Below are 27290 nucleotides of genomic sequence, written 5' to 3'. Positions count from 1 at the left end.
TTATGCACATCATTTATTTTCATTTTTCATTCAACATCGCGATGCAAAAAGGACCACTGCAAAGCAGAGTTGTATTGAATGTAGGATCACTTACTGGTATTAGCTAATACACATCGATAACCTTTAATTAATAACATGGGTATTACAATAAATATTACAATATAAATACCTTCATTTAGAATATTAACAGTCCTTTGTTACACATTTACAATCCCATTTTGCCTATCATGAAAACAAATGGAATAGAGAGGATTTGCTAATGACTGCACAGTCTAGTCTGATGGCAGGTTTGTTAACTGAATTACAAATAATTTTGATGTTTTTGATGAGGAGGCCAACAATGGCCCTAATCCTAATTATCTCAAACACTGACCAAAAATATTTTTAAAATTATTTTATATCAGAATCTTCTACTTAAGCCCAGAATCCATGGGGATAGACAACAACAGATCCACATGTCACTTTAGGTTTGAGTAGCTTGACAAACTAGAAGTATTATAAATGATCTCATACTTGTGTAGCAGTAAAAGTCAAACTGTATACGTCATATATTCTTTGGAGTCATTATTCTTGCATATTTAGGCTATTTCAGATGTCATACATAATCCGTCATGAGTGTCAGACAGATAATATATCATCCCAAATGACAAAATCCATCAAATCTATTTCCAAATTACCCCCATAATAAATACATGTAAATGTTTGGCACATTATTTCCTGTAAACAAAGGAAATTGTTTTTAATCGAATGTGTTTCTCTGTCTGTACAAGAATGATCAAATGGCACAAATCCGTATTTCACCTATGGAAAGTGTCTCTAGAGGATTTAATCAGCTTGATAGGTCGTGTTGCCATGTTTACACCCAGGAGTCCAGTGGTGGAGGTTTGTTATCCATGAGGCCCACCGCAGGCCTGCCAGCTCTGATGAAGTGTTTTCTCTCACTTATCGCCTAGGTCAAGAAATATGCAAACCACTGCTGTTAGTCAGTTTGCATGAAAGTCACAAGAAAATAATCCTATAAAACAGAATTGTTACCTTATCTGCTTATCCTCCATACCAGGGATAGGTAATGAGGTTAGTTTAAAGTAAATGGAGATATATGCAATCCAATTTCTATGTGCTGCTATAAAGTTGTTCTTTAGATGCATTCAATATGTTCAGTATGACAGATTACCTGGAGAGCATCTCTTTCCACCACAGACCCTTTTCCATCTCCAACTCTATCATTTGGCTCTAAGCTTGAATACACATCTGCAAACAAAAATTAGAATCATAGCAGACAGATATCATGAGAAATATGAAGCAAAGAGGAAAATGTACTAAGAGAGAAAAGAACAGATGTGAATTCTTGGGGAAACCTTTGTCAAATAGCCACCTGGAGCCTGCTCTTGAAAATTGTGCGTTCAATCATTTTGAAATTAAACTTTTAGTGTTTGCTCCTCTCATTAAATGTTTTAGCAAGGAACCCCTGGTTAGTGCTGCCTGGATAAGTGGATATACTCTTGATTTATGGTCCCTAATATCTTTTTAAAGCACCTTGTCCAGCAAAGGACAAACCCCCTGTTTTGTAACAAATGAAATGTATTCTAGCATATTAACTTCACCCAGAAATGGGCCAGTAGTATTTGCATATTATCACTGAACTTCTGCTGCTTGAATTCAGGGGGTAAAGGTCATTATGAAAAAAGCATTTGCCACAGAAGAGGTGCAGATTAATTAATTAATATTAATTGTCAAGGACCAATTTGCAAATATTAATGGTCCTACAAAGGCCATGAATATAAGATATAAGAGTCAGGAGGAGGCAAACATGATGTGTCAGTCAGATGTTAGTTTATTTACCAGGCAATATGTTTCCTTCCTTGGATGATGAAGTGAAGGTATGACAGCCTGCTCTGCCTCTGACTGGCTTACCCTGATATCCTTGGGGCAGCCTACATTTTTTATTGCTGTGTACAGGAGACTATCAACCTTATACCAACAGTAATTTTTCACACAAAAGCCAGGAATCAACAGTCAATCAATTATTAGAATTTTTGAGCATGTTTAATTTAATGCCATGTATTCAATTCATTTATTTGTTGGCTCTATGTTGAACTATTTATGGGTGCCATATATAACATGAATATATTCCAAACAGCGATACTGCAGATCTAACTCAGAACATACATAGGGTGTGCAGTGATTGCCCTTTTAAGTGAAACAAGTTTCGAAAAGGGCACATCTCTTCATTTATACTGCAACATCAGAGAGAGAAACTGGAAAAAGCAATGCAATAATTCATGGAAAGTAGTTTATACCTTTTTCACCCACATTAATATTGCAAAGATGTTTAAGTTAGGTTTATAATTCATAAGGAAGCCTGCAGAGAAAACCCCTGTTATGGTGGGAAGCTAGAGGTCGCTCTTGACGTGGGAAACTGGGTGCCCTTTTGGAATAACGCTGAAATGAAATGTGACTGGTGATGCGTGAGCCTGCCCTGCCTTTGGGAGAGACTGTTCAGGCTAATAAGCCAAGTCTCTGCACTGATAACCTTGGCAGCACATCATTGGTTTAAGGCTATGTTTCAGAAGAATATGGTCTGGGACTGAAAATGCCCATTTCTTTGTCCCTGACATGACAAGAACCACGGTATATTTAAAAGCATTTTTTTTGTTCCCTGTGCTAGAGGACACTTTTCTCATTTAGATGATGATTTAATAACATTTTGCTGACAGAATGCATGCAATGATTTGCTGACCTTGGTTTTTGTCCATGAGAGGCAAGGTGATGTCATCGTTGCCTTGCTTTCCACTTTTGGATTTTTTAGTCACTCCGGCAGTTGTTGGCTTTGAAAGACAAAAAGGATTACATTACTGGATGACAACCAGAATTTTATGCTTTCTGGATGTTCTAATTTCATAAAAAAGGGCTTTATATCAGTTTTGATTAGCCTGACATGTACTCAGTCTTGGACAGTAACACACCTTTTATGATTTTCTTCATGTTTTGGATGCAACACAAGACTATAAGCTTAAATTTATTGATCCCTTTAGTGTCTTGTGTCCTGGTGCTCAGTGGCCTACTCACAATTTTCAGGTTCAAATCTTCATACCATCATAAACTTGTCATTAATATCTTGAATATACCACATACTAACATAATGTCAGTATGTGGTACATTTTGGACTTGTCATAAAGATGTCATTAAATGTGTATAAGTCCAGTTTGACGACAGAGTACGGTACCAAGGTGATTTAGTTTACAGAGTTTGCTGATGGGCAGATAGCAATTAGCTAGTTTATCTGTTCTGTTATCTGTAGCTGGTGTTAGCTGGTTAGCTCAGTTAGCCATGGAGCTAGTCATCTAATTAGCTGATTCAGCCACTTGGTGCCAGGAGTCAAACACAGCAAGAAAACCACCTTGGTACTGTATTCCCTGTCAAACTGGCCACCGTTGCTTTTCTTTTTATCTGAAAAAACAGTTTTCACAGTTGAACGTATGTTTGTTTCTTCCTTGTACATGTTTGACAACTATGTTATTTCACAATGCACACAACTATTACCAAGCATAATGGGGTTTTGTATAGTCATTCCACATTAAAATAGGAGACGCCTTTCTCTTGAAATCTTTATTTAGTTCATCATGCATGCTGACTTCTTGACCAGGAAAGACTGACGAATACCTTGAAGTGGCTCTTGTTCCAACCTGCCTTGTTCAGAGTGTTTCTCAGATCCTTGTAGGACCAAATTGTCTGGAGGACATGGGAAGCTGCCTTGGTCTCCCGTGCTGATTGGCTGACAACAAATCATCAGACATTGTGGGAAACAACAGAGGACAGCTCTGAGACAATTCTGTCCCGATGATTAAAATCTATTTCTGATGGCCCTGGGATATGATGCTTATAATATCATGAACGATTGCATGGAGGCTCTGTCACAAATATAAACAGATATTAAACAGTTGCAGCAACAAATGCTACAAAACCAATGCAGCTTCCTCTTAACATGAGATAAGATGGAACTTAATTAACAACAAAAGACATTGCTGCACAGCATTTGCAGTAGAAAAAAGGAAAGACTGCAAACACCTTTACTGCGAAAACAATACAGATTATCAATAAATTGCAGACTGAATGTACACAATGTCCAAAATGTAAACAGGTTAACTGTTGCATCAAAAAAAGAACAATATGTGAAACTTTTAGTTTGGATTTTAAATTGTTCTTCTTATTTGATCAATTTTGTTTTTTATTGTTTTGTTTAGTTGAAATGTATTTATTTATTTAGATATTTGTGTAAAGAGATGTCACTATTTATTATTCGGATAGAAGACCAGAAGTAGGCGTGGTTTATTGTGGAAGTCACCTGAAATCAAGCAAATATTCTACCCTAATATTCACTGGCAATGCAGCTGGGCCAAAGAATCAAAATGATTTCATAATGACATAAAACTACTAATGAAATATATGTGTGTGTCATCCTCTTATTGTGCTTTTTAATCTTAGTCTCTTATTTTCAGCTAAAGTAAATTTTATGAGCTGTCTGAAGCCAACTGCCACCTCTTTTGTTTATTTTCATTAATTTACCTTTTTATGCATTTATGTATTTATTTATTTTTATCCCTGCTGTTCATGAAATCTGTTCATGTTTTTTTTTTTTTTTGTTCAAGGATTTTGGTGATCTACAGTTTTATCTGGATTTTCTTCATCTACATCTTGTTAATAAAATTTTGATCACAAAAAAAGATTATGTGTTGTATTGGAAATAGAGACTCTAAAGTAAAGATGTACATGTATATTTTAAAATATCAGTTTAAAGGAATAGTCTTGGTGCATTAAATCAGTAATTAATTAAGGTAGACACAACCTTTTTTTTACGATGCCAAGGTCATATATCATTGCATCTGTAAAAGGTATGAAGTTAACATTTTATTTACCTTGACTTGTTGATGGCCACCAGTTTCTGCACAGCATGACCTTGTACGAGAGCCCGGGCGTTCTCTGGGCTGTCTGTGATGATTTCATGTATAGTGTTCAGAATAGACACCACCGTGTCTCCCTCAAGATTCTTCGCTGGGTGCTGCTGCCCACATGGCAGGTTACCGACAAGGTCCCTCAAAGCATAGCTGCCTGTAATAACACAGCAAAGTTAGTGTGAGTGTGCAGGTGTAGGGCCATGTGTATGCACAGTCAAAAAGAGTTAAAAGCCTGTACCTATTAGGTCTTTATTCCTTCGGTCCATCGCCAAGTTGCGAAGAGCAATAGCCACAGCTCGCACCACTTTGTCCACATCTGAGCGCAGCAGCTCCACCAGAATAGGCAGCCCTTTCTCTTTTCTCACTGTGGCTCGGATGTAGCTGGACCACTAAGAGACCAAACACAAAATATATAATACCTGAGTTTAATGTTTTGAGAGTCTCTGTGAGTTGCTTTTGGGACTCCCCTCTCTATCTCCACCTTTACAAAACCCCAAGTACACTTTGAAAATAAATTGCCAGTGCAAATACACCATAAGTAAGAGTTCTTCCCAACTGCTCTCTTGTGTATGATGCAACTCGATTTCAAAATCTAAGGAATTTAAAGCTCCTTTAATCTGATTGAGGCCTTCACATTGATCTTAAATTATAGTGACATTCATTGCACGATATATCTTGGCAAAGCACATTATTTGACAGGCCTATGGATCCACTTGGGGAACATAGCAGTAAAAGGGATTTTTGATCATGCAGGGCTGCTGAGTCAATCTAAGGAGTCCAGTTAGATTAAGATGCCACATCTCCCTCATTCTGCACACAGGAACACTGATGCAGCACCTCAGGAATACAACACAACCAGCAAAGAATAAAGCTTTAGGCATGGAGGCCCCCATGTACAGTAAGAGTCTGAGTACAAACTGACAGAGAGGGTAAATCCATCCACTGACTGAACTGTTACATTTATACTCTTAGAAATAAATATGATAACTAGAAACATATAGGGTTCTTTGGGTTGTTTCCATTAGAGAACCTTAATTTCTGAGTTAATTTATGTTCACCTAACTGATGATGTTATTTATTTACATTCTCCTTAAGCTGAACAGCAGAGCGTTATTGATGATGTCATCTAGAGACAAATTCTGGATCTGCTCCATGGACAACATATAAGGGCACTAGGACACTGTGACAGCAGCTATGACACCCTGCTATGAATACACATGAGTACACTGGGAATGGGCCAACAAAATGTCGCTTGATAACTACATCAATTTAGAGTTTAATGCTCCAATGTCCAGACTTGCAGAGACAGTTTTTGTTTGGGATAAACTCCAAAATCACAAACCCCTTGAGTGTAAGCAATAACTAGCGGCTACATTATTCCATCCACTCACAGCCCACTGTCCCGCAGCGAGGTTCTGCAGTGCTCCTGCGGCTGCCTCCAGGGTGTTGTGGTTGTGACTGCAGGTGAGAAGAGAGAGGTAGAGCCTCACCACCTCTGGCTGGTACAGCAGCTCCAACCCTTTAACAAGAAAGAGAGGAAGTCAGGGATGACAGTCCAGCAGTGGCTAAATACCTGCGTGATAATCAGTGGCTAAAGGGTTAGAGGACTGTGTTGTTATCAGTGTCATTGATAATTAGCTTTAAAGGGATGGTTCAGAATTTTTGAAGTGGGGTTGTATAAGGTACTTATCAAAAGTCAGTGCTAAAAGGGGGCGTGGCATTGGAAGTGGCCTGTTGCAAAAAGACACATCAACTTCCATTTGGAGCCACATAACATTTTTTCAACTTATGCCCCACCCTCTACACTTTAGCTCCACCCCTTTCATAACTCATGAACCATTTCTCATAGACTATTGTGCGAGGCATCATTAGTCTGAGCAGAGTGTTTCTGTTTCAATTGTGCATCTAGTCCTGCCCCCTATATTTAGCCATGCCCCCTTCACAACTCATCAGCCTTTTTAGGCACTTGTGGGAGTCATCTTTGGACTAAGCATAGTTAAATTTACATTGGTGACAGTTGGCCTCACCCCTATACTGAAGCGTTGCCCCCTTTCATAACTCATGAACTGGCTATGGCAGTATAGACAGTATATTTACAATATTCTAAATATAGCGTACACTTAAATTGATAATGATTTTTTTTTGCTGCATTTTGCTGCTGACCCTGTCCACAGCTTCCTACACTAGTACTCCTGCTGCTTCTACAAACTGTAGGCATGTAAACCGCCATCTACTTTAGGATATGCACTGATTATGGTTAACTACCTGATACAACCCCATTTCAAAAAATCCCTTTAAGTCACCAAACCAGTTTGTATAAATGCAAATATGTTAAAATTATACCACAGTGTCTTCTATCTATGTTAGTAAAGGTTAGTAGGTAGGTAGGTCAGTAGAAAAATATATAAATGATTTTAATTAAACTCTCTATGCAAGAAAATTACAACTGTGACACACTCCTGCAGAGGTTTTTTTATACTGAGCCAGTAGAGGCTGCTGGATGGCTGACAAGTACTATAAAGCTGACCTACGACCGTAACATGCTTGTCACTCTGATTTGCATTCACTGGCTGGAGTGTAGGAGGCATAAGCTTAGCTCTGATCTCTGTTCTAACAGCAGCTAGATGCACATATACAGTATTCAGCCCTACAGTACTATTGTTGCATGTTTCCCTCCCTGTTTCTATATAAAGACTGCATTCATGGCTAAAAACAGCCATAAGGCTACACAAAACAAAACAAATAAAGATATATCAGTGGGTCATACAGAATCTTAAGCAGATCCCAGTGCCTGCCAGAGGAAATGTTCCTCCTCTAGATTTTGCCAGATAAAAATGTTATCAGTCTTTCAGTTGGTGGGTCATTTTGTTTTAGTAATGAAACTCTCCTCAAGTGGTGCAGGTGCTGATGTGTGGCTTTGCATTTAAATGAATTGTCTTCCAGGCCATGCCAAAGTCATGCATAAAAAGCAAATAACATAACACAGAAAGCAGGCGCTGATGCTTTCTGAAAGTGCTACACAATGACGATGATGGAAGCTCTTCATAATGTATCTGCCTTTCATGTATGAGTAATAAGCCTAATGCATATTATTTCTAAATGTCACTGTTAGTCAAACTGCAGTCTGTGTTCTGTTTAAAATGCAATGTTTTATGTGAAGTTGATATTACATTTTTCAAGTATATACCTTTCATTTGTTCTGTACGTTTTGGTAAATCCAATGTACCGTATTTTCTGTCCATAAATCCATTTTTCCAACCTGTACATCACAGACACATACATGCACACAGACACAAACACCATTTTTCATTATATCACCACACCAACAGATAATTTCAACAGCAAATTCAATGTGCTATTGAATCACATTATTAGCGCCATGAAAATATTCAGGAGTAACGAGCAGACTGACCTTGATTGAACCACTCCTCTGATGAATACGGCCGAAGGGAAAAGAAGAAAGAACGTCAAAGATTTGATTATGATAGAAAAGGACACAGCAGCAGAAAACACAGAGCTCTTTCATGTGGTGAGACACTGGGGAATTGACAGTATCAGGTCCATGTTTGGCTCAGAGGGGCATATGCCAATTTTGTATAATTAGCTGAAAGGTTAGCACTGGTGAAAAGACATTAAAACTTCAAATCACAATTAACTCCAACCCTATTGTTTCTCCATTAAGTTGTTTCCTGCAGCAGAATTAACTATTAATTACTGTATATCAGCTGTTATTAAAATTAAATGGGTTATGTTTCACAACTTTAAAAAACTTCTTGCTTGTTACATTAGTTGCATGGTGTAAAAACCACATAACCGATGTAACAAAGTATAAACAAGCTTATTCAATTTTGGAACCTGGCACTCCTCCCGCACAGCTAAATACAGTATATTATCAGCTCCAGCATGAAATATTCAAGCCCTCATTGGCATAAAAAGAAGAGAAGTGAAACCAATGCTCGAAGCCAAGACACACTGAAATTAAATGAAATTTTTCAAACGGAGAAAATGGTTGGTTTACAGACACTACTAATAGATAGTACAACTTTTAAGTGTAAATGAAGAAAATAGAGCCTATTGAAAATTAAACACATATTTGGAATGTTCTGGGAGGAAATGAATAAGTAACATAAAACATAAAAAGGTTTTCATTTCAAAACTTTAAAACCAGTGCATCTGTTTAAGTAGTGTCAGCTGCAGAAACTGCTATTTTAAGCCCCTCACAGATTAAAATTTCAAATAGAGCCTTTTAAAGTCTTAATTTGGGATGTTAATTGTCACAGGTGAGAAACGCCACGATACAGCCTGCAAACAAGCTTGAATTTGTCACTGAGCAAATGAAATAACCATAAAAAAAGGAAAGTTGTGAGATGACAATCAATGTTTTAAATCAGAACAGCCCAAAACTGAAATAATACAATCAGTGATGATTATTGTAATGTCATCACATATGATGGCCAACCAACCTTTGGGTCTTTTCCCTCCAAAACAGTCGGGCTCGTTCTTCTTCTTCGGGTGCCCCACTGACCTCATTAAGTGATTGGCATGGGGTTCCTGAAATCGTTCCGCCCCTGGTATCTCTTTGTGAACATGATAGGACAGGTTTCGCAGGATGCAGACGCAGTTCTCCACTGACTGAAGTGGAGGACAATGACAGAAGATTTCAATCATAGACAGAAACAGCAGAAGGAGGTGAACAAGTGTTTACACTGACTAAATCTTCCGTTCCCTTTTCAAAATAAAATACATCGATGATTTTCTTCTGTTGAAACTGAGGAAATGTCACAGATTTTACAGAACTTCATACTTCGGGTTACTTTGATGATTGCATTAAATGTCTAGATCAAACGCAATATTGAACAGGCTATTAACTTATTTTTTAATGCTAAATCAGTGCAATATGAGAAAATTATTATATTTATGCAAACAAAAGTAGTATTTATTGACTGAAAGCCTATGAATACATATGGGAGAAGTTAGCCTTTCTGCCAGAAAGCCTTTCTAACACATGGTTAATGGCAACTGTAACCCTAAGCCTCTAAACTTAAGTCAGTGTGAAGACTTCAGTGACCTTATTGTCGGTGTCCTTGTTGATCACAGCTGACTGAAGGGCATGAAGGAGTGCGTCCACCAGCCCCTCACATTCCCTCAGCCTCTGTCGAGCCTCTGCCCCATCTGAGCTGACGTTCCTGCAGAAACAACTTTGTTAGCAAAGCAGCAAAAACTCAGTAAATCACAGGGTCAGCTTTTAGTTTGTTCGTTTGTTCCATGACAGCAGCTACCTCAGACATCCAGATGTGTTCTTGAAGACCGTGGTCCACTCAGCACTCATCAGCTTGGAGGGATCGACTGAGTCTTTTCTCCAGCCTGAGTGTGGGATGATGATCTCATCAGTCAGTGTTTGAAGCCCGGTGTTGATGACCATCATCTTCAGTGGCTCATGTGAGGATAGGTTCCACAGAGTGCCTGCAGGGGAAGAAGAGCAAACAAACTGTAGCAATAAACTGAGGGATTGCAGGTAATGGCTCCAGGAACAGTCAGGAATGAAACTGTACCTGTGACCAACTCTTTGACCTCCATGCTGCTGCACTTCCTCAGTAGCCTGACTAATGCTTGGATGCCATCACAGTTCTTGATGGCCATTTTGTTATTGTGGTCTTTTCCGTAGGATATGTTACGCAGAGCACCACAGGCCTTACGGTGAACCTCAGCTTTAGGGTGATCCAGTAATTCCACCAGCATTGGCACCCCATTCAGCTGGCGCACCTCCTGCTTGATGCGGTCGTTCTCATAACACAAGTGCTGCAAATAGGCAGCTGCATTGGACTTGACTGGGTCCATTGGGTGGCTGAGCATGGCAATCACCTCGTGCAGGTTGGGGTCTCTCCAGCGTGGGTCTCTGCGAATGCTGTCCAGGCTGACCATGCTGCTGCGTTTGTGGGGGAACTGCAGGGTCTGTGCTCGGCACATGGCCTGAAAGAAAGGATTCAGGTTCCCCTCCAGCTGGGCCATGAAGGCATCATCATACCCACCTCTGAGGAGACAGAGAGAGTCGTGCAAACATGCATACTGGGATCAGGTCAAAATTACACTACCATCCATTATGAATTTTAAGATTTTCTAAGAGTTTGATCAATATCTGTACACGAAATATAAATCTGTATAGGGAATAATACAAAATAAATATATAATCAGCTGCTGTTTAGCTTAGCTTTACCTAAAGACTCTAAACTCTTTATTCCAGAACTGAAGTGTTAAAACATCAATGACATGGTGAAGTCTCCTCAAAGTGACAAAAGACTCCAGACAGATTTTGTTATCTTGGGACAGAACCCGCCTTTACTTCAGGCTTCATGCTAAGCTATGCTAACTGATGCCTGGCTGTAGCTTCATATTTATTGGACCAATGTGTAGGATTTACTGGCACCTAGTGGTGGGGCTGTAGATTGCAACCAACTGAATCCTGCTCACCTCATAATCCCCTTTCAAGACTGTAAGAGAAACTAAAGTGGCCAAAAACCTAGCAAAAATGTGAAAGGCCTCTCTAGAGCCAGTATTTGGCTTGTCCATTTTGGACTACTGTAGAATCATGATGGTCTCTATAGTGGAGGTTTCAAGCAAGCTGAGCCAATACTAAACAGTGATGTGGAAACACAGCGGACCACTGATTGGTGGCATAACATGGCACATCCTGCACAAACCAGCATTTTAAATAGCCAAGCTTCCATCAATAGCAACTGCATTTTTTTAATTCAGTCAAAAATGGCATCCCATAAAGCCATGCCATGGTCTATTGACAAAGTGGAGACATATCAAGAGCACCACCCCTTCATATCCTGTGTTATGAGAGCAGCAAAGCTCCTTTTTGTGTGTGTAGTGAGGGGTGGAGATAGAGGGAGAGAGAGTGACAGTGAATGCAGCGGATCAGACGAAAAGGTAAGCAGTGAAGTTGTCAGTCTGGCAGTAAATGTACAGTGTAAGTCACATTTTGTCAATGAATAAAGGCTCCAGCTTTTAAAGACCAAAGCACCCATGTGTGTTGTTTCCCTACTGCATGAATAGTATCACTAGCATTAGCTCCACCTATGCTGAGGTAGTACTATCTGCAACGGAAGAACAAAATAAGTAGAAGAAGTAGAAAAGGGAGTAGAGTAGAGAAAAGTCAAGCTGTACCATGCAGTGGAAATAGAGCTTTATATTACATTCCTGCCACATTTTGCCAGTAGATCCCTCTAAATCACTCTAAACACTGGACCTTTAACAGACAGATATGAACGTGGTATCAATCTTTTAACTATCAGCAAGAAAGTGAAAAGGCCTATTTCACAAAATGTCGAAGTATTCCCTTTTGTATTCAACAGGTTGAATGCCATTTCCGAGTCTAATAAACTGGGCCCCAGTGAGTTTAACAGCATAAGTGAGTTGCTTGTATCTTTTGTAAACAGCTCTGTCACTTTATATGGGCTAAGGAAAAGCTTCTGGCAGGCAATAACAGGTGAAACCTCCTTATTTATCGACTCTGCAGCAGGCTGCCATTCCTGATTGATACCAGCTGCTGCTTAACTGCTGTCCATCTGTCTTTCTATTGTCCAGGCTGACTTACAGGAACAGGATGGAGGCGACTACTTGGTGTGCAGCCACAAAGTCTGATATATATGTTATCACAGCAAGTCCTCGGTGATAAAATTAGCCAGAGTGATGAGTTGAACTGTGTCAGTATATAGCACAACAATCACACACTCTCTCACTTTCTTTAAATTATTCTTTTTTTCATTTGTGATTACCCTGGTGCCAGACCTCCGAATCTCTGTCCACATCTCAGATTTTAAAACAAAATGGCAATTTAGTTGGATAATTTGGCAAATTTGGGACCGCACAAGGAAGAACATTGATCTTCAGATGTTTTTGCAGTATAGTTTTTCATAGATTATGCATCTTTTTTTATCCAGAGCTTTAAAAGGTGAACAATTCTATCATAAAACTGGCAAAAACAGACGAAACAGGCTTGATATTCAAGGGATATTTTGGATTTTTATGTACTAAAGTGTATGTTACATTTAGAATATTTTTTATGATTTACCTTGCTGTCAGACAGCCTGTTCTGATAGGAAACTTAAGGTATATGAGCCAAATATCACTCTCTTCAAAGCAACTAGACTCCAACCCTTTAAAAGTGCCGCAATAACACAAATACACTGATTAAGGCAGTAAAGGACCAACAACTCCTGTGTTTTGTTAGGTAAATTGACTGCAAAAGGAGTCTGGTGGCTTTGGAGAGAGCAATATTTGGTTTAAATAATAGTGTTTTCCCACCAGTACAACTTGCTTCAACTATAAATGGTAAATTAGGTAGGGATTCAACCCTTTTAAAAATATACTGTCCATGGCTCCAGCTCACTATTTGGACTGCAGTAATCATTTCTGAATGCTAAGGTTTTACATTTTGCTCCCTTAATGTCAAAGGTGAATTGCTTTCTAGTGGCTGTCTAGTAGCCTTTGTTAAAGGTGATCTCATTATCAGAGACCATATTGATATTTCAGTGACACAGTGACTGAGTTTCCTTTATCTTCCCTGTCTGATGTCTGGCCAAAAGACATTTAATGGATCACTCAACGATATAAAAAAAAAAAAAAAAAAACCTTCCCAATCTGCCACAGAGGACAAGGCGAGAGCAATCATAACTTAATGGAAATACATTTTTAAAACTAAAAATTTTTAGTGCACTTTACTGACTTTGACAAAGCAACGCACACTTTACATTTTCACTTTCCCTCATGTTCAGGTACAAGTACATGTAGGGAGTGCTCCGTATTTGACCCTACATTTAGGTGCCATGGAAACCACAGGAGCCCTTGAAACCCATTTACACAGTCTCCCCTGTGGGATCAATAAAGTTTGATCTAATATACCTTCGTCTTACCTAGTTCTGGAGGGCTCCCGCAGGAGCTCCATGGTGGTAATTGGCCTGAACTGGTGGATTCCCCCCAGTGTTGGGTAACTGGCAGCCGGGTGGTCACTCTTCATGTCCAGAGGGTTTTCTCCCCGCTCGCTGAGTCCATCTTCCTCTGATTGGCTGCTGAGGCCTACGGGAGCTGCGTAGCTGTCCCTGAGGAAGGGTAAGGTGTAGTGAGCCCCGGGCTGGAAGTTCTTGGTGGGCCAGTAGCTGTGGAGGGTGGAGCGGGACAGGCTTCCATACCCTGCTGCACATAAGTCACCACCGATGCCTCTGTAGCTGTCAGGAAGGGTGTACACTCTGCTCTGCCTGTCTGGGTTACCTGGCTGAGGCTCCCCAGACTGCGGCACCACCTCAGGTTGCAGGGGCGCTGTGGTTGTTGTTGTGGTTGGTGTGACAGGCTCAGACGGTTCAATGTTTGCTTCATTAATAGGCTGCTCAGAAGGAGTGTTTTCTTGAACCTCTGGAGTCAGTGCGAGCTCAGGTGTGTCTGACGTCTGGAAGATCTCCTGCTGCGTCTCTGAGGATTCTGGGCTGTCACTGGGCGCTGGTTCGCCCTCTTGTTCAACGGCCTTGGATTCCTACAAGGATTGATGCACCGCAGCTATTATCTCCACAAAAGTCTAATCAGAATCTCTGTTAGTCTTTAAAATCCCATTTGTCTGAAAGGTCTCAGGTTGCCTCTATCTGATTAAATGCCACCAAATTGGTGCATTTATTGTCAGAGCAGGAAATATTTGGTTATTTCATTTACTTGGAATAGACCAAACATGTTTCTGTTACCTACAGTGTGTGTTTATCGCTCATCTAAACTGTACAGCTCATTTCTCATAGCGATGATCAATCATCATCATTTCAGCACTTCTCTGGCTTTCTGAGCCACCAGTAAATAATGAATTCTTCGTTGCTGCCAAAGAATAATGAATTCCCCTTGTTGAAAATGAGTTTAGATTGGAGTCTGATGAAACAACTTGAGGTCCAGCCACTGTTTAGACACAGAGTAAATTGCAGGAAATTTAATTATCTGGTTTAGTAAATTGATTTTGATTTTGACTCCACCTTCCCGGCATCGTGTGAGCAAAGCCTGTTTTGAGCTCAAAACATGTAAATATACAGTAACTCAAAGAATAAGAACCTGATTGCATTAAATTTCATGGTATCATTGCCCCAGAGACCAATTTTGTTCTCTGCCAATCAGTGTAACTGAAAATCAGTGTTATAATCCCATCTGTTGAGGAGATCTTTACAATATCTTTAATGGATGTTTTAAATGGAAATTTCAGGGGACCAGACTCATAAGAGGTACCTCGGGTGAAGAGGGATTGATTTTTTTGTGTGCATTTTGAGAATTTCCTGTGAGATGCACATATTTTTATATTCTATAATACAAGACTTAAGTTAAAAGAAGAAAAGATAACAAGTAAGTAATTAACAAAGGCACGTTTATGAGGATCTGTGAAGTCAAAAGAGTGACAATGGCTCTTGTAAGCTAACAGCTATTAAGTATAAATAAAATAATTGATCAATTTTGAAAAAAGGTTTAAGAACATTTTAATTCAGAGGTTTTCAAACTGAGAACACTGGAAAAACAGTTTCAGTGCAGGCTTACTGACTGAAAGAGAAAAAATAACACCTTAGTTATCAAAAGGAGATCACAAAATAGCACAAATGTGTTTGATTTGATTTAAGAGATAGTTCAGACATACAGATCTGGGGAATTGTACTGTTCTCACTTTCTCCAAGTCAGAAATGAAAAAAATGGCTTTGAACAGATCTGTTTTATATATTTGGTGTACACTGAATTATGTCAAACAGCAAATAAGGCTAGATTGGCTCAATTGTTGAGTATCTATGAGATCAAATAACATAATCATAATCACACAGACATCCAGGAACTGAACAAAACTAAGCAAGCTAAACTAAGGGGAGGCTGCCTTTTTCTAAGTTTTGTCTGAAGGGAGGCCCACAGTCACAGACTGTGCAAACCTGTTTTACATCAAATTAAATGTAAAACTAAAAAATATCCCAAATACAATCCCACGTGTCTTTTACTGGCTCTTTTTATTTTGTAACAGTAAAACTCCTCATTTTTCATGTTTTCTCATTCCTCGGACACATTTAAAGTAGAAACAGACAACTTTTCGGACCTTAGCATTTCCAAGTGGTATTACTGTTATGCCACTGGAGCAAAGACAACACCTGTTGTGTCGAAATCCGTTTCCCTGTCAATGTCTTCACCGCTACCTTAGGCTACATTCAGACGTAATCAAGCATCACAGCATTGAGCCGCGGGGTTGTGCGGCAGTGTAGGGTGTGTGTGTGTTGGTGTTTCTTTGTGCTGAGAACATAATCTCTAATGTAAAAATATCAAAAAATAAGGTTTTATTTCTCTGATTTTCTGTTTTTTTCATTACAACCTCTCTCCCCATTCAGTTTATACCTCGACTCCTACAGTTTCTTGGTGTTGCTATTTTGCAGCATGAACTGCAGTCAGACCCAGATGTTGAAACTAGGTAAATTGAAGAAACCAAGCAAGGACGCAACACGTCTTACATATCAGAATAAACTCCACCTAGAGAGCACCCGTTTTTAGTGGTATCTCAGGCTGACAGTAAAGAGAGTCTGACCACCAGCTCCTGATTGGCCACATGGGAAAACTGACTCTCTTTCAACCTTCTGTGCCACACACCACTGCCCAAATGGACTAGCCCCATTCAAAATGAATGAGAAGACTGGCATCTTCACCACAGTGAACGATTCAGTCTATAATGGCAGCATCATTTTGGGACAGACAAATTTGCATAGTCAAAACAAGGCTTAAGAGAACTATGCAAACTTTCTTTGTTTTTGAGAAAAAGGACACAAAAGTTTTCTTCAGTGGCCTTTGGTCTGTTTTAAGTCTGTACTCTTTGCCAATCAATCAAAAACTGTTATGACAAACTGTAGGATGTCAGGAGGTGGTGAGAAAATGACAAAATAAAAAGTCATGAACCTCAGTGTCTGTCTGCTGCGGGGTGTCAGTCTCCGTGGAGCTTTCATTGGTTGAGGTCATTACAGAGGCGATGGAAGTGGGGGTGTCCAGCTCGTCAGTGGCGGACGGGTTGTCCAGAGTCGCCTCTTTAGCCTCCTGGGACAGCGACAGTGGAGGAGGAGGCCCCTCTGAACTCTGCTCCTGAACCACACAGACAGAAATAAGTAAAGCACTGTGGACACAGCACCACTCCAGAATCATTTGTGTACATTATGCGTACATAATGTTTACATTATACAACACCATGTCATTAAGGCTGTCTTCTAATGATAAAACAGCTGCTGTTGATGCTGGGCCGTGAGCAGAGTCACTGGTGAGAGCTCAACTCATTTCCGCTCCATTACCGTATAATTTGTATAATTTGAACAGTTGAATTCATGCTGAAAAATGCCAATATACACACACTTATTTTTAAATTAAAATAGTATGTGTCTGGGCATTTTCTCTGTAATCTAATTACGCAGTCTGTCCATAGGACAACAATACTCATGCTGGTTTAATGTAGTTCTGCCAGTGACCAAGTGCAGACAGCAAAAGTACAGGCACATATAATAGATGGATGAGAGACACCATGTACCACTTATTTAATTAAGTGGCTTCTCAGATGTTGTATCCTTTTGCACAGACTAGGTTGCACAATATGTCAGTTAGCTTATCTCTATGAAGAAATAACTGCTTTAAAGTGTTTTACTGGTATAACAAGAAGAAACTGGTGTTTTCATTTATTTTAGCCACAATAGGCAATTACTCTAAAAAGTCTGCAGGAATTTAGTGGAATTAACTAATCTTTTCTCATTGACTTAACGTAAATATACAAGTTGTATTTATTCGAGTTGATTTAACTTACATATGTATACATGTACATACATACATATACATTTGCACATACACATGCTTATGCATAGACAGTTTGCAGAAACAAATTAAAACAAAAAAGGGCCAAAGCTGGAAGAGCCGAAGTGATGAGAACAGGTGTCATGAAATATCTACTGAGACTCGTCCAGCCAAACGGTCTCCATGAGGATGAACTGGATATTCTCCATTGAAATTCACAACATTTTGACCAGGCTTCTTCTGGGATACAACTGATAGTTTCCTTTTACCATGTCTGTTTTATAGAGGTGGTACTTATGATAAGTCTGAACCCCCGAAGACCAGAGTCTGTCCTATATGCACCAATAAAAACCTTCAGTAAGTTGTTTTCAAATGACTGACTTTCTAACACAGAACTGTTGATGTGATTTGAAGAAACCTAAAAAAGTCTCCATTATTAGTCACTGTAGTCTGTTAAATGGCTGAAAATTGTGCAGTGTCCCCTGATGTATGATTAGAGGTTCCCCTTACTGTGCCTCAATTTGAATTGCTCCGGACATGTTCTCAATATCTTGCTTGACAATCAGAATTACACCAATAAAATAAGACCCTCAGCTGGGCAGATCTATAGTGATCTTTATGGTAGGGAAGTGCAAGTCCTCCCTTGTTCTTCATCAGTTGAAGACTGTGAAATCTTATCCTTGGTTTTTCCTTTGCCAGATGTATCATGATATCACTACATTCCATTCATTAAATTGTTTATCACTTATAACACCCAAGGTAACCTATTCATTTTTATAGACTCAATTCATGACTAAAGATTTCTTTATTTTCTAAGTTAACCATTTATGCTCTTAGTATTCAAGCATTTGGGTCTTACTCACCTTATCACATGAAACAGAACTGAAAACATCTAAAATTAGTCGCAGTTTCAAAACTCTCCGGGTTTGACAAGTAAATTAAAATGTCATCAGCAAATAAAGAAATTTAATGCTCTCGACCTTGCATTTGTATACCCGTAATATTGTCATCCTGAGCGAACCTCTGACTTAATGCTTCAATAAACATAACAAATAGTAATGGACTTATTGGACAGCCTTGTCTGGTCCTTCTTTCCAGGCCGAATTAATTTGATATGGCTGCATTTACTGTTAGTCCTGCCCTTGGGCTATTATACAATGCTTGAATAGTTTCAATGTACGTCTGATGAATTCCAAATTCCTGTAGTAGTATGTATAAAAACTTCCAATTAAGTAGATCAAAAGCTTTTTCAACATCAAGGCTCAATATCTCTGCCACTGGAGTTTATTTTTTGACTATATGTTCAATCACATGTAGTATACAGATGTTATCTTGTGTCTGCCTCTCTGAATAAAATCTGTCTGATATAGACTTATTATCGGGGTTGGACTGGTTCGAGTCATTTTGCCAAAGTGAACACAAACACCTTATAATCTTGGTTCTGTACACTTACTAGCCAATAACTTCCACATTTGTTTGTCCTTTCCCTCTTTTGGTATCAAAGTAATCACCAGGAAGGAAGGGTTAAGCCAACCCTGAGCACGTGGTTATATATGACCTTTATTTTAGGGCTCAGGAGATCTTTCATCTCCTTCTACCACGCCCCTGAAAAGCCATCCAGTCCTGCTGCCTTATTGTGTTTTAAATTTGATATTACCTTTTTAATTTCTTCCTCTGTAATTTCACTAATTAGAATCTCATGTTGTTCATCACTCACTTAAGGCATTTTTATCAGGTCATAAAAAGCTTCCAGTTTTGAGAAAGTTTTCTGAAAGTTTCAGTTGATTGTTGTATATCTGATAATTTGCTGTGCATGGAGTTTGTTATAGATTCCTTTAAATTTTATAAATTGTGGGTTTTTTTATTTGTACCCAAGTAGTTTATCTGATTTTCCTCCAGCTTCATAAAATCACTGCTTTACCAAGATAAGCTCTTTTAATTTTGTTCGAGTATATTTCATTTAATTTGTTCTTTCCCCTGTCTATTTCCATTTTTATCATTTTGATTCTTTTCATGGATGTTCTCAAAATCTTTTAGTTTGGTTTGTAACCTATCCAGTTTTTCTTTTCTCCATTTTTTAAAATTAAAACTATGGCCTTTACATACATCCCAGAGGATTGGTGGAGATACTTCTGCATTATCATTTTCATCAAAATACTTGTTTATATCCATCCTTATTTGCTGCCTCATTTGATTCTGGATCCCAGTGTTTTGCCTCCAAATAGAACTCTTTTTTTTTAGATTCTAGTATTGAGTCAGTGGAGACTGGGATGTGGTCTGACAGGTCCATGCTCTGAATATTACAATTTATCATCCCATATAAATCTCTCTGAAACATCAAAAAAAGGTTGAGTCTAGAACAGACAGAGTGCGAGTGAGAAAAAAAATGTAATTCCTTCCTCCCTGTCGGATTTAGATCCCTCCATATGTCCAAGAGTCCTAGCTCCGCCATCATTCATTTTATATTTTTTGTCATTTTTTTTCCCTCCTGAGTAGTGGGGCTTTGATGTATCTAGGGTCGGATGAAGTCTAACATTGAGGTCTCCCCCACAGATTAAAACACCCTGAGCCTCCACGATTAATAGTTCAAAGATTTGTTTATATAATTTCCATTCATATCCCAGAGGAGTATAGATATGCAAAAAAGTAACTAATATACCCTGCAGGTATCCCGGGACCAGAACAAATCTCCCATCAGTATCTTTCTTTTCATATATGCACTCAAAGTTTAATTTACTGGAGACTAAAATTGCCACCCCTCTCCTGGAACCTTGACTTCAGGAGGACGAATACTGATTAAATCTCCATCTCTGAAGTTTTTCGTGTTGTGGATCTGTTCGATGAGTCTCTCAGAGGAGAGCTGCGCCGACCTCCTCCCTCTTCAGTTTGGCCAGAACTTTGCTCCATTTAATTGGATTTCCTAAACCATTTACATTACAGGTAATCGACTTAACACAGTAACATAATAACATAATAACAAACCCCATCACACATAGCAGCGACTTCCAAAGTTAGAGCCTCTTTTGTGGCCTTATGACTCAGTTGGAATATTAGCACAGAGGGAAAGTCTCGTCCTCCTGATAATGACAGAGGGCCCTCTTCAGCCTTTAAGCTGATGCGATGGTCCATAATGTCCAGTAAAAGCACTGTCGAAGATTCCTGTAATGTAAGTGAAAGCATTTCTATCAAAGCAATATTACTATATAAAGAAACCTATTAATAGTTCCACTCAACAATACTCATCAAGTGTCCTGATGTCAGAATGCCTGGAGCTGTCCTTTGAAGCCGTGTTTAGGACGTGTCTTCTGCCAGTTTCCTCACTTTTCACTGTATCATCAGTCAGTTTTCTGATCAAAACCAGAAGAGAAGTTCTTTTTTCCAGAAACGTCACTGGTATCCCCCTTTCTGCCATGTCCACTATTGCCTCCTCTGCCAAACTGTAAATCACCATGCCATCTTCATAAAACGCTCTCAGTCTGGCCAGGAACGAAGACTGGAATCTTCTACTTCTCTTCTCAAGCGCTTCTGTGTTCTCCCTCCGCTTGCTCAGACATTCCAGCGCATAGTCATGGTCCAAGTGTGACCTTTGTCCTTAGAAGTCGAATCTGTTTGTCTGCCGAGATCTTTGGAGCACATCCTCCTTCATCCCGTAGCTTGAAAACTTGATCTTGGCTTCGGTTGAGTACCCGCTGCGCTCTCTTGATGTATAACACTGTAGAGGGAGAAAGCTCCAAACCTTTTATCAGCAATTCTTTCACGAAAGTAATCACTGACATCGTACCTTCCTCAGCTCCTTCTTTCACCCCAAATATTCAGACATTGTCTTGATGTGAACACCACTCTGAAAAAATGTCCTCCGCTGACTGGATTCGGCCGTGTGGATTCAGACCTCTGCTTCTTCCACTCTTTCGTAGATTTTACTCATATCCTACCTTATGCTGTATAGTTGCTGACTGGAGTCCTCTCTGAATTCTCATAGCTCTTTCAGTGTTAGACCCAGGTTAGAGTCACGGTCTGGTTCCACATCAGTGACGGGCTACATGTCATCTTCCATGCTGCTACAAGCTTGCAAGAGCTGACCTTCATCGTGCCTTTTCTTTTCTTTCCATTCTTGGTCACCCACTATCACCATTTACTTTAGTGCATCTTCAGGAATGTTCACATTATTTCGGGTGACTTTGAATTTTTGCTGTCAGGAGCCTGTTGTATGCTGCCATCATGTTGCTAGCTAGCCCAGAAGCCCTAACTTAAAACTTCTAGAGAAAACTTTAGAACTTATAAACATTAGTTCATCAAGCTTTAAATATTTTTGACTTGAAATGCTAAGCTGAATGAATGTACTATACAGAGGTCAACCACCAAGAAACATGATCAGCAGATTAGCACATGAGTTACAACTCTCCTAAGACCTTCATTTTTTATAGCTTGAAGAAAACCTATGATATAAACATATGATGAAACATATGATGAAAACTTGCCATGTGTCTCTTTATCTAATAACTTATCTTTAAGATAAGTCATAGTTTGTTATAACAATGAAAACACTGCAAACCATGATGAAGGTTAGGACTGAATTCAGTCTCTATCCTCAGTCTCTATCAGAGTTGAGAAAACTCATAATTTCAAGGCAACATTATAGATAAATTTGAATCTTTGAGATGTGGAAACTTCCAAAAAATGTTCAAAGTGAGATGTGAACCTGATTTGTCATTTCTTGTGTGCTTGAAAATTACATGGTTGCAATTGAAAATATTAAATTATTCAGCATTATTCACTTTCATTGAGGTTATGAGTTTATTCAACAATCTCGGGGTTTCTAAAACTCAAAGACTGAAGTTTATCTAAAGAAGAAAAGTCAATTATTTCAAGTCAAATTAAGTTTGAATTGGGCTCAAAACTCAAAGATCTATTGAGGTAAGTGGCCATTAAATTTTAAGTTTTCTCAACTTTTTCATTTTGTGTGAAATGAAGAACTGACTTTTCAAGCTGAGAACATGTCAAAGGAAATCAAATTTGTTTGTGATGTTCATCAGTGTGTTGAACATTACAACAGCAAGAGTTGTTGGTTCAACTTAATATCTTAGGCTTATTGATCATGATTTCTCAATTACAACTGAGTTAATATCAAGTTTATTTCACTCAAAAAGTTTACTATTTTAAATCATTACAAAAGTACCTCAACTTAAGATATTTGGGCAGTCACAACACTTTTTTCAATTAAAAGATATATTCTATTTTTACAATTCCTTTTTAAATCAGCTACAATTAAATAGATAAAGTTACCGTCCAACCTTCTGTGCACTTTTTGTCCAACCTTTTTAATGGTTTCAGAGAGCAGATTTACTTCATCTGATATGTACAAAAACTGACAGGTAACCTCTTTGAAGTTCAGAGTGCTGTGTAAAAAAAAGAAACAAGCAGAAGAAGAGGCAAGAAGAAGTAAAAACAGACGGTAGTGTTTGGTAATAAATCAGGAGAGGGTTAAGCAGTGTTTTTCAGATGTATGCTGTGCGTCTCAGTTACAGTTTAGTAGGTCAACTAGACTGCTGGGAAAATCATACATGTGATGAAACAATATCTGCATTGTTATCTGTATTTTGACAAAAATGAACCTCACAATTGTTGAGTTTATCTGCTTTTATTAATAAAACAAAGAGCAGACCTTCCATTTACAATAAAACTGGCCATTTCATCGGCATATTTATGCTTTAGTGCCTCTGAACAGATGTTGACATCCCTCATTGTGTTATGTAAGCATGCATAAAAAAGAGCTCCTTGACAAAATACAGCCACATTGTAATGAGATTGGATGTGAGCTGTCAGTTATTGTTATTTAAGTTATTTGCTGTGTATCCTGATTTACCGCCACTGAAGCTCGGATCAGTTTCCCAGCTGCTGCTCTGCTACACCATGTAGATATTTCTGTAATTTCCACTTGTTTATTCCAAGTATAACTTAAATTCTCTTTTCTTTTCAACAAAATGGGTTTCATTAACCAGAGTGGATTAATTATTCAGCATCTTGGTCTGAGAAAGAACTGGAGGCGGTGTTTGACTGTAAACACATTTTATGCTGATTTTCATCCAAACTTCACATTCGTTTCAGCGTGTCTACAAAAAATGCTGCTCCAACAATCTCAGTCAATATCTGATTATCTGATACACCTTTTTCTGTCTCGAAGGCCTTCTGATTGCAGCAGCTGAATTTCTCTCAAATCTAGGGCAAACAATAGCACAAACAACCCATCAAAAAACATTAGAGAGTGCAATTAAAAGGTTGCATCGTAGAGAAGATCAACCCCACTCATCATTTATGGCCCTAAATCATGTTTTTTCAAGAAATGTTAAACAAAAGGCCTTTAATCTGACCTGATATGTATCACTCAATATCACAGACAGATAAAAAACAATCCAAATAAGCTGTTAAATCTCCACCAAACTCTCTTCTTTCTCTCAGAGGCTGCAGCATTAAACCGAACAAGTGCTGAGGACTCAACTCCACTGCATTAAATCAGGCTGCAGTGAACAGCTGACTGAACGTGGAGGAAGAAGAGAGCTTGATTCGCTTTTCAAACACCTCACCAAACACAAGAGCCCCTCATATCCGTGTGCAAAACGTGTCAGAGGGACGAAGAGATGAAAGGGGTCACACATGCAGGAGAAATTGGCAGCAGGAAGACAATCCTGGCTTGAACACCTCCGGGGGAGGCTGATTGGATATTGTTAGGCAGCTTTAAATGAACGCCTGGCCCAAAAGACAGACAGACGGGGTACTACTGTCCTTTACAGACAGCTTGATTAAGGATTTGGAGGACGATAATAGGCTGGACAGGGGCCTGTGCGCTGTCCCTGTCTGATTCGAGCTCCAGGGAAGGCCAGGCCTCTGTGAGTCAAAGCTCATTTAAATAACTCACTGCACCATCACTAACTAAGTGTGCTCACAGAGCCAAATAGGTCGAGATGATGTTTCTGAATCTGACTTCGTTTGAAGAAAAAAATAAAAAGAAGTATGGTATATAGATGTTAGGTGCAGCGATGCAGGAGACAGAATGACATGATTAGCATCTTGTTCCCGTCAACTCTCAGTATTGAGGCCAGCTGCAGCCAGCCAGGGTATTATTTTGGGAGGCACAGAGTCTGATCTAATGCTGAGTGAGTTCAATTTTTTGGTGACCAGCTCAAGGGCACAAGAAGCCACCATTCAAACTTGTCACAAATCCATTTTGTGAAAGAAAAAGAAAAAGAAGAAAAATGGGCACTCTCAGTTGCAATTAAATCAGCAGGGCAGAGTCATTTTATCAAACTTGAGGATAAATTAGGCTTAACAGGCAGTTTGTCTTTATCAAAGTGCGGGATTGAAAGAGTAATGCCCCTGTTGGATAATAAAACATGACATCAGCCCACTGATGTCAGAAGACATTAGTCACAACTTTGTCACAACTCATCTGCCCTCCACTATCTGTTGAATCAGTGATGCTCAGATTGGTCACTCTAAACTGTGGGTCTGAAATGACAGATTCTTCTTATTTAAGCAGAAAAAAAACATTGCCCATTACGCAACACATCTTTTTTAGCCACAATTCAACCATGCTGGTGTATGAAAATGAAGGAAGTTTCTATTTGCAGCACTGGTTATGCTCTGATCCTCAAATAGTTAAATGCTGCATGGTCAGATTTAATGTCTCTCTGATACATCATGGCAATACACTTACCAGAGTGTGTGCAGCATTTTCCCCCTGGAGGGACAACCCTCTCCTCATAATGCAATCAAAGATTATCCCCCCCTTATAAGCTTGCCTATGCATTTGCACACATGCACAGCCATGCGCGTGCACACACACTCACGCACTCACACTTGATGAAGATGTTATAGCATCATGTCCCCCCTCCATGCACACAAGGAGACTGCACCGAACAGCAGTGAGAGGAGGCAAGGAGGTGAAGCGATTGATGCCTCCTTCATTCATCATGACAGAGGCAGCAGAACGCAAAAGCTGTGGAGGGCTACAGTTCTCTGCAGGAGAAGGAAAGAAAAAAAAAAAACTGAAAGAGGGAGGGTACAGCAGAGCAAATAGAGCCATTCCACCACACACTTACCTCTTTCACTTCAGCAGGCATTGCCAAATCTTTGCAGCTTCCCCACAAATGATGAACAAGATGCGTCCCCCAGTGAGACGTCTGCTTCTCTCTCCCTCTGCTGAATTTTTTGCCTTGACTCTTCTCCCTTTGAGCATTTGAGGCAGTTCAAACATGAGCGGCCATCCTTCCTCCCAGCTCTCACCAACACACGTCCGCTCTCTGTGCCTCCCTCTCTCTGCTTCTCTCACAAACACACACTAGACGCACCGTGCACACATTTGCTCAACACAGACGTTCCCTCACGCGTACACACACACACACACACACACACACACACTGAGCAGCAATAAACGCCGGGCTCCCTCTCTCATTACTGCACTCCTCCTCTGTTCTGTGCTGCAGTTAATGTGTGCGCTATTAGCAAGGTGCTGAATCAACTGTGTGATGCTGAAGCCTGTGAATGGCTTAGGTAAGTGCAGAGCCCTGCAATCCCTGTGCTCTGCCCATATTTTCTGGCAGCACTGGTGCACACATGCATGCACACACACACACACACACACATACAGCATTCCCTGTGGGCTCACACAAGCAGATGCTGCTGGAGCATAGAGCAGCCCGCACTAGTTCAGTCCTATGTCACCCATGTGCAGCATAATAAAGGGGAAAAAGAGGGATGGGGAATGGAGGGATGGGATGGTGCATGAACGCTGTATGCAGCAGCAGGCAGAGACACACTAGAACCAACAGATTTGTTCAGCAAACTGTAGCAAACAAATCAGACCCCCTTTTCTTCACTCATCACTGTCTGCCTACGAATCTTCATACACCTGCTTGATTCAAAGGTATCTGATAGAAGCATGAAAATAAAACAAACAAGATGTTTTAAACTGGGAGTCAATATCCTGCAAGTTGCTTAGCACCCGTTTTTTAAGATGTCGTCCCTGTAAAATTCTGAATTACTCCTTGTGATTGTCTTGTGTGCGGCTCCCAGCTCTTTCAGCAGGTATTACATCATTTTAAAGGAGTCTGAGATTCATCTGAAGTGGTCTGAAATAGTCAGTTAATGATCTGAGACAGAATCCACAGGAAGACTCTCTGAAGACCACATCTATACTGCATTACAGGAGCATTCATAGAGAATTATAATGCATTCATAATGCTTCATGACTACTCTCACAAACGCACAGTGTTTTCTGATGCACAACAGTCATAAAACATTATAGATGTAATTTATAATGAATTACAAGTTTAAGTGTCTTATGGATGGAGTTGCCTGGTTATAAACTAGATGTTGACTGATGGTGCTTATAATGGATTATGACTACCTATACAAGGACTGCCCAAAGTTGTGCCTGTGGGCAAAAGTTAGTCTGCCACAAGGTTTGATTTGGCCCACCAGATGCTTCTAGAGAAAAAAGAATTAAAGGTGTCATCATAGGCA

The 27290-nt window shown here is 39.5% G+C and overlaps 1 protein-coding gene across 2 annotated transcripts; it reads right to left on the bottom strand.

Moving 5' to 3' along the window:
* On the bottom strand, nt 1–26308 carry LOC146308373 (splicing regulator ARVCF-like). Of its 2 annotated transcripts, XM_084746433.1 has the most exons (16): nt 25868–26308; nt 16899–17078; nt 13874–14487; nt 10508–10986; nt 10235–10418; nt 10024–10141; nt 9419–9587; nt 8368–8385; nt 8143–8214; nt 6347–6474; nt 5194–5344; nt 4917–5109; nt 3664–3775; nt 2741–2828; nt 1175–1251; nt 1–949 (listed from the first exon to the last, which is right to left on the bottom strand). In XM_084746433.1, exons 1-16 carry the CDS (start codon nt 25886–25888, stop codon nt 857–859), a joined length of 2697 nt encoding a protein of 898 aa, XP_084602559.1. In that variant the 5' UTR covers nt 25889–26308; the 3' UTR covers nt 1–856. The 2 variants fall into 2 exon arrangements, with proteins under 2 accessions (XP_084602559.1, XP_084602560.1); XM_084746434.1 differs by lacking the exon at nt 8143–8214.
* Between the last annotated feature and the right edge of the window lie 982 nt (nt 26309–27290).

This window comes from Lutjanus erythropterus, chromosome 20 (assembly GCF_056507025.1).
Source record: "Lutjanus erythropterus isolate fLutEry1 chromosome 20, fLutEry1.hap2, whole genome shotgun sequence".
Taxonomy (NCBI): Eukaryota; Metazoa; Chordata; class Actinopteri; order Lutjaniformes; family Lutjanidae; genus Lutjanus; species Lutjanus erythropterus.
Note: the sequence above shows the minus strand (reverse complement) of the source record. Positions and strands in the feature narration are given on the sequence as shown.

Excerpts from the sequence above, each read along its gene's own strand:
- LOC146308373 (XM_084746433.1), bottom strand. The coding sequence starts at position 25,888 with ATGCCTGCTGAAGTGAAAGAG. Across the intron at positions 14,488-16,898 it reads CGCAGCAGACAGACACTGAG|GAATCCAAGGCCGTTGAACA; the intron begins GTTCATGACTTT and ends CAATCCTTGTAG. Across the intron at positions 3,776-4,916 it reads GTGGCCATCAACAAGTCAAG|CCAATCAGCACGGGAGACCA; the intron begins GTAAATAAAATG and ends ATTTGTTGTCAG.